Raw genomic sequence first — 18,019 nt, forward strand, 5'->3', positions numbered from 1 at the left:
GTATTATGCTAAGCAAAATAAGCCAGTCAGAGAAAGACAAGTATCATATGATTTCACTTATATGTAGAATCTAATGAATAAAATAAACTGATGAACAAAATAAACCCAGAAAAATGGAAATAGGGAACAGACAGATATCTCAGAGGGAAAGAGGTGCACGGGCGAATGGGAAGAGATTAATCAAAGAACTTATATGCATATATGCATAACTCATGGACACAGACAATAATGTGGTGAAGGGGGAAAGATAGGGGACATCAACAATAAAGATAAATTATAAAATAAATAAACAAAAATATATATAATTACACATTTATAAAAATAGAAACATTCCAGAAATAAACACACAAAATGTTAACAGTTAAAAAAAAAAATTCTGTTGCTACAAATGGGAAAGATCTCTAATCTCATGTAGAACCAAACTTAGGGGGGAAAACAGACACAGACACTGCTATCTGTGATCACCACCATGCTCTAATTCCAGTTCAGTGATCCCAGTACCTTTTGAATACAGTAAAGTATATACAGTTGCCTGAGCATTTCTAAAAAAATTAAGTTGTCTCTTAATAGTAACATACCTACCTATAAAAGTGGTATGCATAAAATACCTGCACAACACAAAAGCTATATAAAGAACTAAATATTGTATATAAAACATGGAAGTCACAAGTGGGATCAATAAGTGAAACAAAGCCTGTGCAATTCCAGGTTGAAAGCCTGTTACAGATATTGCCCTTGAAAGTCCAGTTAAATCAAGCAGTATATTGGCTTTGAAAATGGCAGGCATTCTGGGAGTGACCAAGGGAGAAAAGATACATCTGTTCCTTTTAAATGAGCATGCTAGAAAAGAAGGACAAAGGGAGACAAACACCCCAAATTCCATGAAGAATTCACTGAAGTGATGTGCTTTCCATAAAGATTTTAGGCAGGTTCAAAGGGAAAGTTCCTTGGATTGCCATGTCAGAATGGGCAATAAAAGATCTTGCATTGATGTTTAGATGTCAAATGTCACCTTCTCTTTCCCTAATTGCTAAATCTAAAGTAATACACTACAAATAAGCCTAATCACTCTATCCAATTATCTTGCTGCTTTTCTTTCTTGTAAACACATTACTGTCTAACATCCTGTTTACTTCTTCAAGTCTATTTTCCTAATTACACAATAAATCCAACAAAAACTTGAACCTGGCCAGTCTTGCTCCTTGCACCCAGGACAATGACTAGCACATAAGAAGTGCTTAGTATATATTTCCTAAATGAATTGACTTATCTCATCAGTCCACGCTAAACAAAAATCTCAGTCGAGGTCAGTCTTTTTCAGAGCAAAAATCAGATACTGAAAATACAATTTTTAGAATTCAAAAGGATATTCTCAAGGAATAAAAAGAACTGCAACCCAACTTTCTCAAAACTGAAGTAGAAGGCAGGCTTTGAAGGAAGTTTCACTGCCCAGGATAAATAGATACCTCAGGTTTGCAGTAGCAAACGTTATAATTATTAGATTAACACCTCACTCCCTGATAACACAGCAGCTGCCCCAGATGAAATCATAAACAAATCTCCTCAGTCTCATAGGTCTCATAATCTACTTAAGAAAAAAAAAATCAATCACTTTGATTTTCTGTGAGTGGGGAAAGGACAGAATGTGTGACAGAAAAGGAAAAATACATAAATACACTCCAAAAAGGAAAAAATATGGCAAAGACACAATGATTTTGACAGTGCACATAGAATATAATGTAAAGAATCAGAAATAAAATACATACTGATGAACTGAAAAAATTAAAGGTAGAGGTGATGAGGGAAACCTGGGATAGAAAAAGCTTCTTCATCATACAATAAGCAAAAATCAAACATACTGAAAATAACAGAAGGCTATTTGCTTCAGGTGAGGAAGTTTATTGCCCTCATGGAAAGATGGACAAGTAGGTGGGGAAAGACTCATTTTATTCTGCTTATCCAATGCTAGACAATATATTTACTTAAATTTAATTAAAATTAAATAAAATTTGCCCTGGCCGGTTTGGCTCAGCGGTTAGAGCGTTGGCCTGCGGTCCAGAGAGACCCAGGTTCGGTTCCCGCTAAGGGCACGTACCTCGGTTGCAGTTTGTCCCCGGCCCTGGTTGGGTCGTGTGGGTGGCAACCACTCGATGTGTCCCTTTCACGTCGATGTTTCTCTCTCTCTCTCTCTCCCCCTACAACTCTATCTGAACAAAATATGGAAAAATGTCCTTGGGTGAGGATTAAAATAAATAAATAAATAAATAAATAAATAAATAAATAAATAAATAAATAAATAAATTTAAATAAAATTTAAAATACAGTCTTCAGTCACACCAGCCACATTTCAAGTGCTCAACAGCTGAAGACAACAGCTTAAGCTCAAAGGCTTAAGAACATACTAGGACAGAGTAGATACAGAACATTTCCATCGCTGCAGGAATACCTATTGGACAGCACTGCTTTCCACTGTCACACATCCGAGTGCCCTCCATTATAAAACATAACCAAGTGTGACAGCACCAAGCTACTGTCGGCCATTAATACAGGTGTAATTTTGAGACCACATTATACCATCATGCATCATATGAGTATGAAGTCTTCGTGCTGATTATTCCACTTGGGAAACAAAGACTTGTGATAAATGTCTATTTTTTCATAAGCGTTATTTCCCAAAATTAAAAGGAAACTAAATATCTGTTTTCAATGTACAATATCTGCAACTAGAGATAAATATCTATACTATCATTTAAATAAAACGAAAATGTTTACAGACTCAAAAATCAAGAGTAAAAATAGTTTTTCTGAACCTACTTATTCAATACTTCTATATGCAATAACAAAGAGCAGGCAACTAAAAGAAGAAAAATATTTCATTCACATCATCAGCAAAAGAAAAGGCCACATGGAAACCCAAATCCCCAAACATATAATAGCATTTGGCAAATGAACTACTGAAGTTCAACATACTAAAGCAATTCAATCATATTTTTCCTAGATATTCTACAGTTCCCAAGTCAAAGGCAATATTACCTGAGCAAATACAATAAAGCTCACATTAGATGATACAATCACCCTTCACATGACAAAATATGCAAAATATACATTACTATTAGGAAACCAAATAATAAAAAAGTTCAAATAATCAAATCTCAGCATTGCTTAGCACATCTCTCCAAGTACTAAAAATACAGGAACCTACCTGTTACTAGTTCTGAATCTGCTCCTCCCCACTTACACTACCTCAGGCAAGTCACTTTCTGGGTATCCGTTTTCTTATCTATAAACAGTAAGAAAACTAAGCAAAAATTCTGAATAGTTCACACAAATGGCTAAAAATGCAATTAAAAATGTTTAACAGTATGCAATAAAAAAAGACAGTGCATAAGTCTAACAATTATATTCTGTAAAAATACTCCTAAATACACTTCTGAAATATCCATGAAAAAGCAATTATTGTCTGTTAAAATACTACTGTATTCTGATTTTCAAACATCTCTATGACCTACAAGATTGTCCAGTTATCCAAAATATTCAAATGAGTAGTAGTACATAACATTAAAATTCCATCCTATAAAAAATTAAATTGTAGATATACCCATCAAAAAATAGGTGTCCATGTCTTCCAGCACAAAAACTGAAGGAGCTAATGGCTCAAAAATGACTTTCTGAAAAAATGACGTTCATACTCTACAATGGCCTTAACTTCCCTAGCTCTTTAAAGGCTTATTATTGGGCACAGGAGGTAAGAAAAATCAGTAATCTGACAACCTTCTAAGGCAAAATTATCTAAAGAACCTTGATTTGGGTTTTCATTCCCAAATATAAAAAACAGCAGCAGGCGGTAGTGGGAAAGGGATCAAATATTCCAAATGGCAACTAATCCTTTTGTTGCTAGTTTGGGAAGATTTTTAAAGTGAGGAAAATGGAATGAAATTATCTGACCACTTTTCTCATAGTATTTAAGAATAGAGGACATGGATGTGGCTGCCAATTACCTGATGCTATTAGGTGAGCCTTCACTTTTCAGTTATGGTTGGAAAGTAGGATCCAATCCCTGGAGTACTGACAGCCATTATTAGAAACTTTTTTTCCCCTATAGCTGGTAAAACATATTGGAAAAAAAATGGATTAGGTCTGTACACTGTCAGCTAGGATCACATATAACATTTAGTCTAACTAATCAACTTCTCCAGAAAAGTACCTTTACAATGTTCCATGGAACTCAACTATTTCTTTCGCGATACCTGTAAGTATTAATTGCCCTCATTAATTACCCTATTGTATATAACACTAAACTTGATTCAGATTAGTCCATTATATATCTTCACCTAAAAGATAAGTCAGTGTTTTTTTGTAGTCTTTATTTTTTTTTAATAAATTCAATGTTCTTATTCTGTTTTTCTCTAAAATTATTGTCACAGAAAAAAAGCTCATAAGAATATTTTCAAAAGTTGACTCATGTAAACATAAAAGTAAAATACAATTATAATCCATCTCAATAAGAAAAAACCTTTAATGATGAATTCTAGCATTGTCTTTTATATTAACAGAGGCCATATTTCATCAACTTTAAGACCGATTTTATACACCATGAAGATAAAAGCACTACCAAATCATTGTAAAAATGTCAACAATTATTAGTCTTAACTTTTCAGAAATGTTAAAATGTAATAAAGTATCCATTTTACAATTGACATTAGCTATATGCATGATATATGCATAACGAATGAATAAACAAAGAAACCTTCCCTGAGGCCCTATGTTAACCAACACTGGGAATAAATGTCCTTTCATTGGAAAAGTTCATATTCTCTTTACCTGTCACCTATCCATTTTTCAAAGTTCAAGCCATGAGCCTTCCCTGACCACTGCAGTGCAAATTATCTCCCCTTCCACGCAATCCTATGACTTCTTTTGTCCTGGACCATTTACCTGATATGCAATCATTATCTCTCTGGTGTTACTTTGCTTTCAGTATAAGTATGTATGCTCACTCTCTAGCTAAATTCCCCTTTAACAGACATTTGCTTTATCCTCTAAAGCAGTGGTTCTCAACCTTCCTAATGCTGCGACCCTTTAATACAGTTCCTCATGTTGTAGTGACCCCCCAACCATAAAATTATTTTTGTTACTACTTCATAACTGTAATTTTGCTACTGTTATGTCTTAGGCAACTCCTGTGAAAGGATAGTTTGACCCACAAAGGGGTCATGACCCACAGGTTGAGAAACGCTGCTCTAAAGCAATAAGAACTCACTTATTAAAATCTACTGGGGAATGGGGGAATCTAATGAATAAAATGTTTCTGTGTAACAGTCATATATGTATATATGCACAGTACATTATAGATACTCTACTGAATTAAACAATTTTTATTTAAAATTTAAGGAATTGTTCATGCTTAATACAAGCTTCCTTGAATTAATTTTGTAACAAAACAATGTATTAGTATATTTAAAAAATATTTTGAAAGAGTTCCAAATATTCATAAAAAGCATTTTCTTTCAAGTATATAAACCATTTCTTAAATATCAGGCATTTTGAGAAGAATGTTAAAAAGTCCACCAGTTTTCTAAGATACAATGTAATAATTCCAAATATATCTAGAGTCATAAAAAGCTGAAATTGAAAGAGGCCTGCATTTAGGACAAAACTTACAAACAAAGTTAGGCCTTGAAAACAACATATTCAGTCAACAATTATTAAGTGTAGGCCAAGGTGCAATATAATTTCATAGATGGTGGGAAATCAAAAAGGTATGAAGTAATCCACTGTAACTTCCGGCCACTGTCTTCTGGCCAGATAGTTCCATATCCTCATGTTAGAATGTTCTAGGATATGTGTGTGCACTGCCATAATCAGAAATGGAATACAGTGTATTCAACCTAAGTACAGAGCACATTTGTTTTAAAATATAATATAGCAGTCTCCATATTATGAAGGTAAATTTACCAAGAATCGCCCACAAGTATTAAATTTTTTCTTTGGTCATGCTATATTTTATATACAAATGCACATTATTATCCTTATTGCAGTATTGTAATCACAAGCATTATAATCAAAATTTTAAAATGTTATGTAAAACCTTTCAGGTTTTCAGAAGAAAAAAATAATAGGCACTAATTTATAAAATTCATTTCTGATTAAGGCTTTGAAATGTCACAATCCCATAAATGTTTTTATGATTCTAAATGTTTAATGATATCTGATTTTGCTGAATGAAGAGTTCAGGCCATAAACTGCTCAGAACGTTTTTCAAAAAGAATCTAATTTTCTAATTCACTGAAATATGAAATAAACCCTGTGTGGTTTAATATAGTTCAAAGGTCATAATATGTATGTTGTTTTACATTTACTGTGTAGGTTACACATAAACCTTCTCAGCATTAAAGACGAGTTTATGTTTAAATAAATAAGTAAATGAATTTATTATTATAGCATAACTCCCCTTGATAATATTTAATGTCATATATTACATAATTATGGCATTATGAAAAGAGTAAATTAAGACTCTTCTTACCATTGCCTCTACAGCTGACTAATCCCTCTTTTTTTCAATTTAATTTATTGGTATTACATTGATTAATAAAATTATACAGGTTTCAGGTATATAATTCTACAACACATCATCTGCATATTGTATTGTGTGTTTATCACCCTAAGTGACTAATCCCTTTTTTCAATCCTCACCCGAGGACATTTTTCCATTCATCTTTAGACAGATTAGGAGGGAGGGAGAGAGGGAGAAAGAGAAACATTGATGAGAGAGAGATACATCAATTGGTTGCCTCCCAAGCAACCCCAACCAAGGCCAGGGACAAATTGCAACCAAGGTACATGCCCTCAGCAGGAAATGAACCAGGGTTTCATTGGTCCATGGGCCAATGCTCTAACGCTGAGCCAAACTGGCCAGGGCTAATCCTTCTTTTTTTCCTCTTCCATTCACCCCTGATTTTCATTCAAGTTATAATCAAATCTCCTCGAGAAACTGTTGCAACTAAGGTTTAATTCATTCTTTTAAAAAACTTTTTTCCCTTTATTTTAGGAATAAATGCTCCCCAGTGGGGATTTGGCCCATAACCCGGGCCTGTGCCCTGACCAGAATTCAAACAGGCAACCTCTTGGTGCATGGGTCGAAGCTCAACCACTGAGACATACCGGCCAGGCTAAAGTTTAATTCTAAATGAACAATCTCAAGGTCCCTTCACCTATGTACTTCCATATACTTACACTTAAAGATATGCAAGAGTTAGTAGTTAAATCACGAGGATCTAATTTCCCAACAACAGAAAGGATTTAATAAGCTAGATCCAAGGAGGTAATATTCCTGCCTGAGAAACAGACTAAATGTAGGTAAAAATTAAACTCAGCATGCCGAAGAATAGACACCGGCCTAGAATGAGACACTTTATAAAAAGGTGGGAGTTAAAATTGGACATGTCTTTGTTCTAGAGATCTCTAAAGGTCCAACACAAACTCTAAAATGGTTTTAACTGCTTGGCCCATATTATTTCATTATTTTTTTAAATCCTCACCCAAGAATACATTTTTCCATTTTATCTTCAAATGGGGGGGGGGGGGGAGAATGGGAGAGAAATATCGACGTAAGAGACACATCAACTGGTTGCCTCCTGCACAACCTCCGATCAGGGCCGGACGGATCTGCAACCAAAGTATGTGCCCTTGACCGGAATCAAACCCCGAAACTCTTTGGTCTGAGGGCCGATGCACTACAGCTAAGCCAAACCAGCCAGTGCTGTTTGGCCCATTTTAATTTATGTATACCTTTAAGCAAAGACAATATGCATAAAAATTTCATTAATTTTCTTCAGAAAATATATTTTGTTACCACTAACTCTAGCTGGTGTCTCCTATACCAGGAGACCTGAACAAAACAGCACATCCAACAACCAGCTAGAGTTATAACAAAAGAGGGAATACTTCCTAGGAAGAGTAAATTGTCATTTTCTGGAAACAAAACAAAACAGAACAGATGTAAGGTAAGTAATATAGTATTATCCCAAAAGTGAACAAAGAAATATAAATGTAATTAGCCAGTTCATGGGGAACTGAAAGTAGAAGATACTATATTTAGACTCAAGGACACAGAAATCCATGTAAAAGAATTAAATTAAACAACATTCCGAGAACTATGAGAATGCTCAAGAGGCATAGAAAGAAACAGCATGGCCACTGTCCACAGCAGCCCAAATTCTTAATGGCTTTCCTACGCAAGTTTAAAGCAAATACCCTCTCTCTTGAAGTAATTTGAGTCTCTGTTATTCATACCCACAACACTGCAACCTAAGTCATATGTTATAACTTCTTCCAAGTGTTTCCCTTTTTCCTCTATAGAAGATTATTGACTGACAGCATCCCATTCTGAAATGGATGTAAGCCTACCTTTCCTGTGACAGAGAGCCCATTCCTGTGGTCTGCATGGGGTTGATACCACCCACTCAACCCCTACTCTCCTCAAAATATACACATTCACACTCTTTCTGTCAACTGCTGTTACACACTTCCACCCCCACACTCGCCCATGTGCCTTCTCTCAAGCACACACTCTCCTGCATACTCTCCCACACTAACGGGAGTGACTATATGAGTCATGCCCAAGCAATCTGAATACCCATTCCACTAGCCTCAATAATTTGTTCGGGGCTGTGTACCAGGCCCCAGGTAAACCAGTAAAAGTCCTTCCCATGACTTTCATAAAAGAGAATCAGTGGCCAAACTGGCAGCCCCACAGAAAAACATCTACTGAGCAAAAGAAAAAACAGTGTTAAAGATACTGGATACCTGTAGCTAAACCATCCTTGGTAATAAGGACTAAGCCTTTGTCTTCTCTTGAACTTGAGAATTCCTAATACACTCTTTCAGAACCATAAATCAAATAATTTAGGGCAGGCCAGGGAAGTTATTCCTCTACCTATCTCTAGCAATAGAGTGCTATAAAGAACCAAGAACTATTAAGTTCACTTAATTGTGTAAATATAAAGTGAACAGCTAGTCAAGAATACAGAATTACTCCTCCCTCTGACCCTGACTCCTGCAGGAAGCTGACTTTTTTAAACTGAGGGCTGATCTTAAAGTGGAAGGCTGCTTTCTCTGTTCACTGCCTCCCACCCATGACCCATGTCTTTTAGCCAAACTGTCTCTCCCCAAAGATTCTGGTTGGGCTACAGGCTGAGCACCTTTGGGAACGACATTTAAAGGAATGTGAGCACGATGCAAAGTGTCTTTAGAAGCATGTTGTGATGTAAAAAAAAAAAAAAAAAAAAAGAATACAGAATTGAAAAATAAAGACTGTAACTGCCTCTTCCATCCTTCCCAAAGATCCCTCAGTACTGGAAAAAAAAAGGAAAGGACAACCCACTGTTCCAAGAATTAAAAGCTAACATACATTCCCACAAAAAATGTAATTTTCTGATATGAGCCAAACATATACTCACACAAGTCAATAGTAGTTCTGGTAATTAAATTTATTTGTCTCTTCTTTATTTATTGTCTGTTTCTCTCCACTAGACACTATTAAAGCAGAAACAGGATGGGTCTTAATTGCAGCACCTAGCATATGGCAGGTGTGCCATAATAGTTTAAGAATGAAAGATACACCATACACAAGAATAAACTCAAAATGGATAAAAGACTTAAATGTGACTCATGAATCCATAAAAATCCTGGAAGAAAATGTAGGCAACAAAATTTCAGACATCATACACAACAGAACTGTCACTGATACATCACCTAAGGCAACAGAAACAAAGGAGAAAATGAACACATGGGACTACATCAAACTTAAAAGCTTCTGCACAGCAAAAGATACAATTATCAAAATGGAAAAGCTACCCACTGTATGGGTGAGCATAATTGCCAATGATACATCAGATAAGGGGTTAATTTCCAATATATAGAGAGTGCTCATACAACTCAACAAAAAGAAGACAAAGAACCCAAATAAAAAATGGGCAGAGGAACTAAATAGACACCTCTCCAACAGGACATACAAATGGCTAAGAGACATATGAAGAAATGTTCAACATCACTAATCATCAGAGAGATGCAAATTAAAACAACAATGAGGTATCACCTCACACTTGTCAGAATGGCCACCATCAACAAATCATCAAACTACAAGTGTTGGCGAGGGTGTGGAGAAAAGGGGACACTAGTACAGTGCTGGTGGGAATGCAGACTGGTGCAGCCACTATGGAAAACAATATGGTGTTACCTCAAAAAATTAAAAATTGAACTGCCATTTGACCCAGTGATTCCATTTCTAGGAATATATCCTAAGAAGCCTGAAACACCAATCAGAAAGAATATATGTACTCCCATGTTTGTAGCAGCACTATTTACAATAGCTAAGATCTGGAAACACCCCAAATGTCCATCAGTAGACGAATGGATAAAAAAAGTGTGGTACATATACACAATAGAGTACTATGCAGCTGTAAGAAAGAAAGATCTCTTTTCCTTTGAGACGACATGGAGGGACCTGGAAAGTATTATCCTAAGCGAAACAAGCCAAACAGAGAAAGACAAGTATCATATGATCTCACTTATTTGTGAATATAATGAACATAACAGTCTGAGGAATGGGGTAGTCCTAGAGACCTGGAAGTGGGATACAGACTGACAATCCCCAGAAGAAGGGGTGGTGGGGGAGAGATAAACCACAGAACTTATATGCATGTATGCACGAACAATGGACATGGACAACAAAGCTGGGGACAGGGCGGGGAGGGAGGAGGAGGGGGGAATCAGTGGGGGGAAAGGGGAAACATCTGTAACAAAAATAAATTAAATAAAAAAAATTAAAAAACAACAAAAAAGAATAAATGAAAGATACCTATCCACTCAATTATTCATTCTATTACCAGTGACTGAGAACCTATTATCTGAATAGCACTCTACGAGGCACTGTGGAAGCTATAAAGATTACATTTGAACTTAGTCCATCAAAGAACATGGTTCCTGGCCTCTCTGTGGCCATGAACCCTTTTTTACTTTCTGATGAAAATATGGGCACTCTATGCAGAAAAATAATAAACAAATAGACTAAGATTTTGTGTTAAATTTCAAGAGGGCCCCAAGGTAAGAATTATAGATCTAATAAGAAAATTAAGACAATATACATACATATACAAAAGTACTGTGGTCCTTTATTTGTTGATCTTTGTACCCTAAGAGAAAAGTTAGGTCGATAGAAAAGCAAGATACAGGGAAAAGATGAAAGAAGTCTCCCAACTTTCAGAAAATAGTCATAATTTGGGAGGGCCTTTGTGTAGAAAGACCACTAAGTGATATCAATGTCTGTAGGATGAAAACATGAACCACTAATGAAGCTGCATAAAAACCCAAGGGTTTTAAACATAAACATTAGGGAAAGGGAATTTCTTATTATGAATAGATAAAAAGAAATAACATTGGTAGAAGTCAGTCATGAAAAGGTGTCTAACTGCCTGTAGGCTTTTCAATTTTTTTTTTCAAATTTTGCATTAAACTGTCACTCATTTAAGTTTTAAATAATAAGTATAATTAGTGATCATTAAGCCCTAAAAATGCACTAATAACAACAAACTACATGTGAGAATAGAGAGAATAAATAAGTGGCAATGTAGCCAATACTCTAAAATTCTGTTGTGATATAAAAGAAAAAAAAAGAGAGAAAGAGAGACTTTTCTCTTGACTCATGAGGTTTCAACCAGATTACCAGTCTCCTCCTCTGGCGAGCTCAGTTTATGAGGGAATAACCACACAAAAGCTAACCTACAAACCAAACCTATTAAGTGTCAATAAATACCAGTCTATAATAAACAAATTTTCTCCAACTATCGTAACAAAAACACTCCCAAAACTCCAATAGAAATCCTAATAAGTTTAACTATTTAATTTCAATTTCTATGTTTCTTAGCATAAATCAATTAAAAGAATGATTTTAATTGCAATTGAGCAAAATGTTCTGACTTATGGACAAAAAAAAAGGGGGGGAGTTAGGTTGTAAATCTACATAGTATCTTTTAGGGAAGATGAAAAATAGCAAGATAAAGTTGACACCTCAGGAAAAACAATTATCAAATGTTAGAGTTAGAAGCAACCTTATTAATTATCCAGATAAACCCTCCGAACAATCCTCTCTTTTACTTAAGAAAAGTAAGGCATGGTAAAAGTATGCCTCCCAAAACTGAGAAGTCTTCAGATTTATGGATCAGAGGATCAGATATAGGGCAAATGAGATCAATATTAGTACCACAATATATTTTAGAATATCCAAATTAGGCTTAGTAACAAATCTAAGTACTTACATTAAGAAGTAATTCATCTTTTGTTTTAATAAGAGGAAAATTCTTATTTTCCTTCTCAACTTGTAAATCGTCATCTCCATCTGATAGCACTGGAGGAAGTAATATTGGAGTGGAAGAGGAAGAGGAAGATGATGAGGAAGAAGAACTTGAACTATCTGAATCTGTTTCACTGTAGAAAAGAAAAAGTTAAAAATTTAGTAAGACAGTAGCATGATGGTGTTAACATATTTATACAACTAGGAAATATCTACTTTACTACAAGTTTACTGTTGCTGATATAATTCAAAAGCTAGCATTTTGAAGTTGACTGTGGTATTTGGAAAGTAGCCTTTATTCCACTGAACATTTGTCAAAACCCCGGCTATTACTGCAACTCACTTATTACAATAGTCTCACATATCACATATCTGTCTTAATATAATTAAGCATGTGACAAATCACTGACAGAAGAGAGCTCTGGGCACTTAATTGCCAATAGTTTCTTCTCAGTCTTAGGACAACTTGAAAACTCCAAAGTTACCAACCATGTTGACTATTCTATTCCCTGAAAATTACTTTAGCCCTTGACTTCCACAGCAATTCTTGTTACCAGTAACCCTCCTCTGACTTTAAATTTTTTTTGCTGGCTATCCTCTTCACTCCCTTTCATGTACAGTTTCTAAAAAATCCCATCCTCATTCTCTTCTTTCTATACTCTTCCTATGGATAACCTCATGCACTCCAATGTTTCCAATCATCATCCATGTGCAGATAACTCCTAAATCTTCAGCACTAGTATCTATAAACTCCATCCCTAATCTCTGGCTACATAATGGCCACCTCTGTATGAATGACCTACAACACTTATCTCATACTAGCAACAAGTTTTAAAAAAAAAGAAAGCGCATTGTCCTTACTGCATCACTTCTCTCTTTGAGCTTCTATTTTATTCATTGCTTAGACTTTAATTCTGTCGCTATAGGTAGAGACCTTGGGATCATTTTGAGCTACTGCATTCTCAGTCAATGACAAAAATCCTATCTTCAGTGGGTCTTCAAAATATTTAATCCAGACCCAACCACAGTCACATCATGGACTCATAGGATATCCTTCAATTATTTCTACTCTTGCTTTTCTGCTTTTACTCGTTTTTTAAAATCTTTATTGTTCAAAGTATTACAGATATCCCTCCTTTTTTACCCCCATTGACCCCCTCCTCCCTGCTCCTGCCCCCACCCTGTCTTCATGACACTAATTTTAGTCTCTATTGGTTATACATATATGCAAATAAGTTCTTTAGTTTATCTTTTCAGACTCCCCCACCCCTCTTCCTTCTGAGGTTCTTCAATCTGTTCCCTACTTCCATGTCTCTGGATCAATTTTGTTCAACAGTGTTTTTTTTTTTTTCTGTTCATTCTATTCCACAAATAAGTGAGATCATGTGATACTTATCTTCCACTAACTGGCTTATTTCACTTAGCATAAGACTCTTCTGGTCCATCCATGCTGTCTCAAAGGGTACAAGATCTTTCTTTTTTATAGCTGCATAGTATTACATTGTGTAAATGTACCACAGCTTTTTAATCCACTCATCTACTGATGGACTCTTGGGCTATTTCCAGAACCTAGTTCAATTCTTCCTCCACAGAGCAAAGCTTATTAGAATGTTAACCTGAGCATGCCATTTCTCTCCTCAAAATCCTTCAACAGCATGGTCACAGTGTCCTACAGCTGTCCTTTCTCAGTGCCTTGCTTGTTCCTTTATGGTAATTTTCACCAACACTATTTATTTATTGATATATTTACTTATATTTTTCATCCTTCTCACTAAAATGTGGGGCAGGGATCATGTCTACATTTTCACCTGTGTTCAGTATCCCACACAACACACTCAAATAGTTATAAACAATGTTCAGTGACGGTAAAGAATATCCTACATAAGTCCTCTCCCACCACAGAAGCTTCATATTTAAACGACATGGGGAGGGGCAGGGGAGGAGGAGACTTACAAAACCTAATCAGAATACTAAATAGCAATGTCTTGTTAATTTCACGAACACATGCACCCCACAAGGCTATAAGAATTAACAAAACTGCCAGGAGCTTATTTGGAAATACATAAAATCCTTTCACCAATCCTTAATACATCTGGTTCAAAAACAAGAACACACGCTAAAGCTGATGGAAGAAAAGTTAGATCTGACAAAAACTCAAAAGTTATTATCATCACAAGGAAACACGCCGAACTAAGTATTATCAAAATAATGCTTTCTATAGTTTAACTGAAAATGCTACGATAGCACCTTTCAGACTGCCAATGTTAGGGAACAGAGATGTGATCATGAGGCTCTGAATCACAGCGGGATCAGTCGTGACCAACCAGAAGTGGGCGGTCCCAGACACTCGTCCACACGTGCGCAGCGAGCTCGGGGACCGCCCCTCCCTCCCCGGCCCACGTGGGCACTGTCTGGGTCCCCAGGCCCGGCTCCTCCCGCGGGTTAACAGGCCCTCTCCCAGCAGTTTCGGGACCCGCAGGCACGACCTGTCCGAATCCGAATCCGAGTCCGAGGTCTCCACGGAGGCTGGGGTCCGCACCAGCTCTGCAGCGCCCGGGCTGGCGCCGCAGGTCCCTCCAGGTGGCGGTTCTGGCCCCAGCTGCGGCGCGGAGTTCCCGCCGACGGCCGTGCTCGACGCGAGTTCAGGCGGCTGAGCCTCCGCGTCCTGCCCGGTGTCTGGGGACCCTTCATCCGACGGTGGTGGTGGCGGGGGCTCTGGGGCACAGACGGAGTCCGGTGACACCACCGCCTCACCTTGGCCAACCCCTTGGCCAACCCCGGAGCCGATGCCGCTGAATTTCAGAGTCTCCAGCTGAGCGGCGGCGGCCTCCACTACCTCCATGGCGTCGCGACCCGGGCAGGCAAACGGGCTTCGCCTTGGACAGGCTACCTGCTCGCTCTGGACCTGAAACAACCTTAGCGGCGGACAGAACGAAGTCTGGGCCCCACTTCCCGCGTTTCTCCGGTAACTGCGTGCGGAGTTACCTGGAGACACGCCCCCACCGTGTACTCAGCGGCACTTCCGGGAGAGCGTATGACGTAACGTGACGCGCCGCGCTCGCGGGGGCGGGGCGGGTAGCAGGACCTTTGGAAAGGAGCTCGGGCGTCTTGACACATCCCTTTTCGCTGCAATGTTGGAACAGTGCGCGCTGCGAGCGCAGGGTCAGATGGCTAGACTGACTGTCCTGTCACCGGATCTGGGGCAACTTTATTGGAAGCAAAGATGTGATTGAGCGAGGCTCTATATTTAAGAAACTCGAGCCAGGAACTCTTGAACACTTTTAGTAAACTTCACTAAAATTAAGATAAATTGATGCTTAAATCTCGTGCGTGTTGACCACTCATCTCCAGAAAAATTACAACTATTCTTTTTTTTTGTTTTCCTCCAAGGTAGCCTCGAATCAAAGAGAGCAGTAATGGTGGACAAAATGATGCGGCTTCTTGATGTCCGTCTTGTAGTTGACACTGCTTCATAAAAAGGGTGGGAAGGGACTCGGGTGTACTAATTTAGATTGGAAAACTATTACTCTAGATCATAAGGAAAACAAGTAAAAAGTTCATAGGTTTGTGGTAGGAATCAGAATTTTATGGTTTCATATTGGAACTTCAATTTGATGCATCGGACCCTCCAGTAGTAATAATAATTGTTACCATTTACTTATCATTTAGGGAATAATGACAAGAAAAAAAACAAAAAACTTTGCACATGTTCAGTACTCACACAACCATCATAAGCCTAACTATGTAGTACATGTCAGCAACTATATAACATTTTAAAAAATATTTTCCATCCTGGGTCTGTTGAATCTTTGAATGCACAACCTGCAAATACAGAGGGCCCACTGTATTCAATGAGAATTTATTGTGCCCTCCATAGTAGTAAACCACAGGGATTCAAGACAAGAGAGGTTTTAGGGAGCTTACAATCCAGTTGAAGAAAAAGGTCAATGCAGAGGAGATAACTAGAAAGATCATTGAAATGTGGAGTAGAAAATGCAGGTTTGATAATAATAGAAAGTTAAGTAAGATCCATGGGCCATAAAAAAAAGTCCTATAAAAAGAAGCAGGAATTTAAACTTGAGATACTACTCACTAAGGCAATGATTAAGCAGAGCTCAGTGTCCCCAGCTAATAGGACTGTGTTCAAATCTCAGCTCTACCGTTTCCTTGTTGATGTAACTGTGACCTTGGGCAGGTAGCCTAAGATACCTAAATCTCTTCCTTATCTGTAAAATGGAGTTAAAAATACTATCCCATTTAGTTAATGTGAACATTAAAATTTCATACAACAGAATGACATGACACACATAAGTGTGTAAAAATACTTTATAAGTAAAATAATGCATGAACTTATGAATAAAGTGATACTTCAGTGACAATGTTCTTGCAGAGATATGCAGTATGAATTTGAGAAGAGAAGAAATTTGAGTCAAAATGACCCTCCAGCCAGCCATAATTCTGTTGCATTTTTCCAAAAATTAAGTGATGAAAATCTGAACCAGAGCTAGAGACAGTGAAATAAATCCCCAACATCAGAAGAATCATAGTATTCTAAATTTTCTAACCAAGGAAACTAGAAAGATGTTGGTATTGCAATACATATGAAGAAGTTGGAATGAGATAATGAGTTTGTGATGTTGAGTTTGAGGGAAAACTGGATGGTCAGTTGACAGTGCCTAATAGGCATTTGAAAATATGAAGAATGGACTTTGATAGAAAGGTTAAGACCAGAAGCATAGAGTTGGGAACAATTCAAATACCCATCTGTTCCTTCAGTAATCATTTACTTACTGATGTTACTATGTACTGCACTAAGAGCTACGCATACAGGAAGTAACAGTTTAGTAGAAAAGACAAGTTGGAAACAAGTGATAAATACCTCATTATGGAAATATATTATAGTAGAAGCATGTACTGTGGTAGTGGAATGTACAAATGGAAACATTAAAGAGAAAAAGTATTGGGAAAGTTAAGGAAGACTTTACAATGAGTATTGGCATTTGAGCTGAGCCTTGAAAGAGAACCATGAATTTCTTAATCTGAAAATGTAGGAGAACTTCCTAGGAGAGAATAAATAAGATCATGTAATTTTCTGTTTGAAACCATAAATATTTGCTATGACAATTAGAATAAAGGTCAGACTCCCTGCTTTTGGTCTTAAATCTGACTGATCTGGCTGCTACTTATTTCAATTTCCATCTCCTCCCACCTTCCCCTCCCTTGTGCCATTGTTCTCACTGATCTTGATGTCTTTCAGCACACCAAGCTTATTCTTTACATATGGCATTCTCACTTAGCTGTTCTCTCTTGTACCTCCGGGGACAAACTGCAACCGAGGTACGCGCCCTTAGCGGGAACTGAACCTTGGTCTCTCTGGACCGCAGGCCTATGCTCTAACCGCTGAGCCAAACCGGCCAGGGCTCTACTGCATTATTTCTAACAGCTGCTACACGTAGCCTAAAGTCTTTAACCTAAGGCTAAAAGCCAAAAAAACAAAACACACACACACTTTGAAAGAATAAATAGTTTATAGGACTATTATTAAAATTAAGAGTTAATCTTTAATTAAATTATGAATTAAAAGCCATATTATATTTCAAAGCTAACATAAAAAAAAAAAAAACCTAAACATCCTTTAAAGTGCAAAAAGAAAGTTTATGAGAAGAAATT

The 18,019-nt window shown here is 37.1% G+C and overlaps 1 protein-coding gene across 1 annotated transcript in view; it reads right to left on the bottom strand.

The window, feature by feature from the left end:
- NAF1 (nuclear assembly factor 1 ribonucleoprotein) overlaps positions 1-15,368 on the bottom strand; it is a 50,454-nt gene extending 35,086 nt beyond the window's left edge. The window contains exons 1-2 of the mRNA XM_036240552.1: positions 14,836-15,368; positions 12,315-12,483 (exon numbers count right to left, since the gene is read on the bottom strand). Of these exons, the coding sequence (XP_036096445.1) occupies positions 12,315-12,483; positions 14,836-15,191 (525 nt within the window). The 5' untranslated portion in view covers positions 15,192-15,368. The remainder of the gene's footprint in view (positions 1-12,314; positions 12,484-14,835) is intronic.
- Between the last annotated feature and the right edge of the window lie 2,651 nt (positions 15,369-18,019).

Source organism: Molossus molossus, unplaced genomic scaffold, assembly GCF_014108415.1.
Source record: "Molossus molossus isolate mMolMol1 unplaced genomic scaffold, mMolMol1.p scaffold_m16_p_4, whole genome shotgun sequence".
Classification (NCBI taxonomy): domain Eukaryota; kingdom Metazoa; phylum Chordata; class Mammalia; order Chiroptera; family Molossidae; genus Molossus; species Molossus molossus.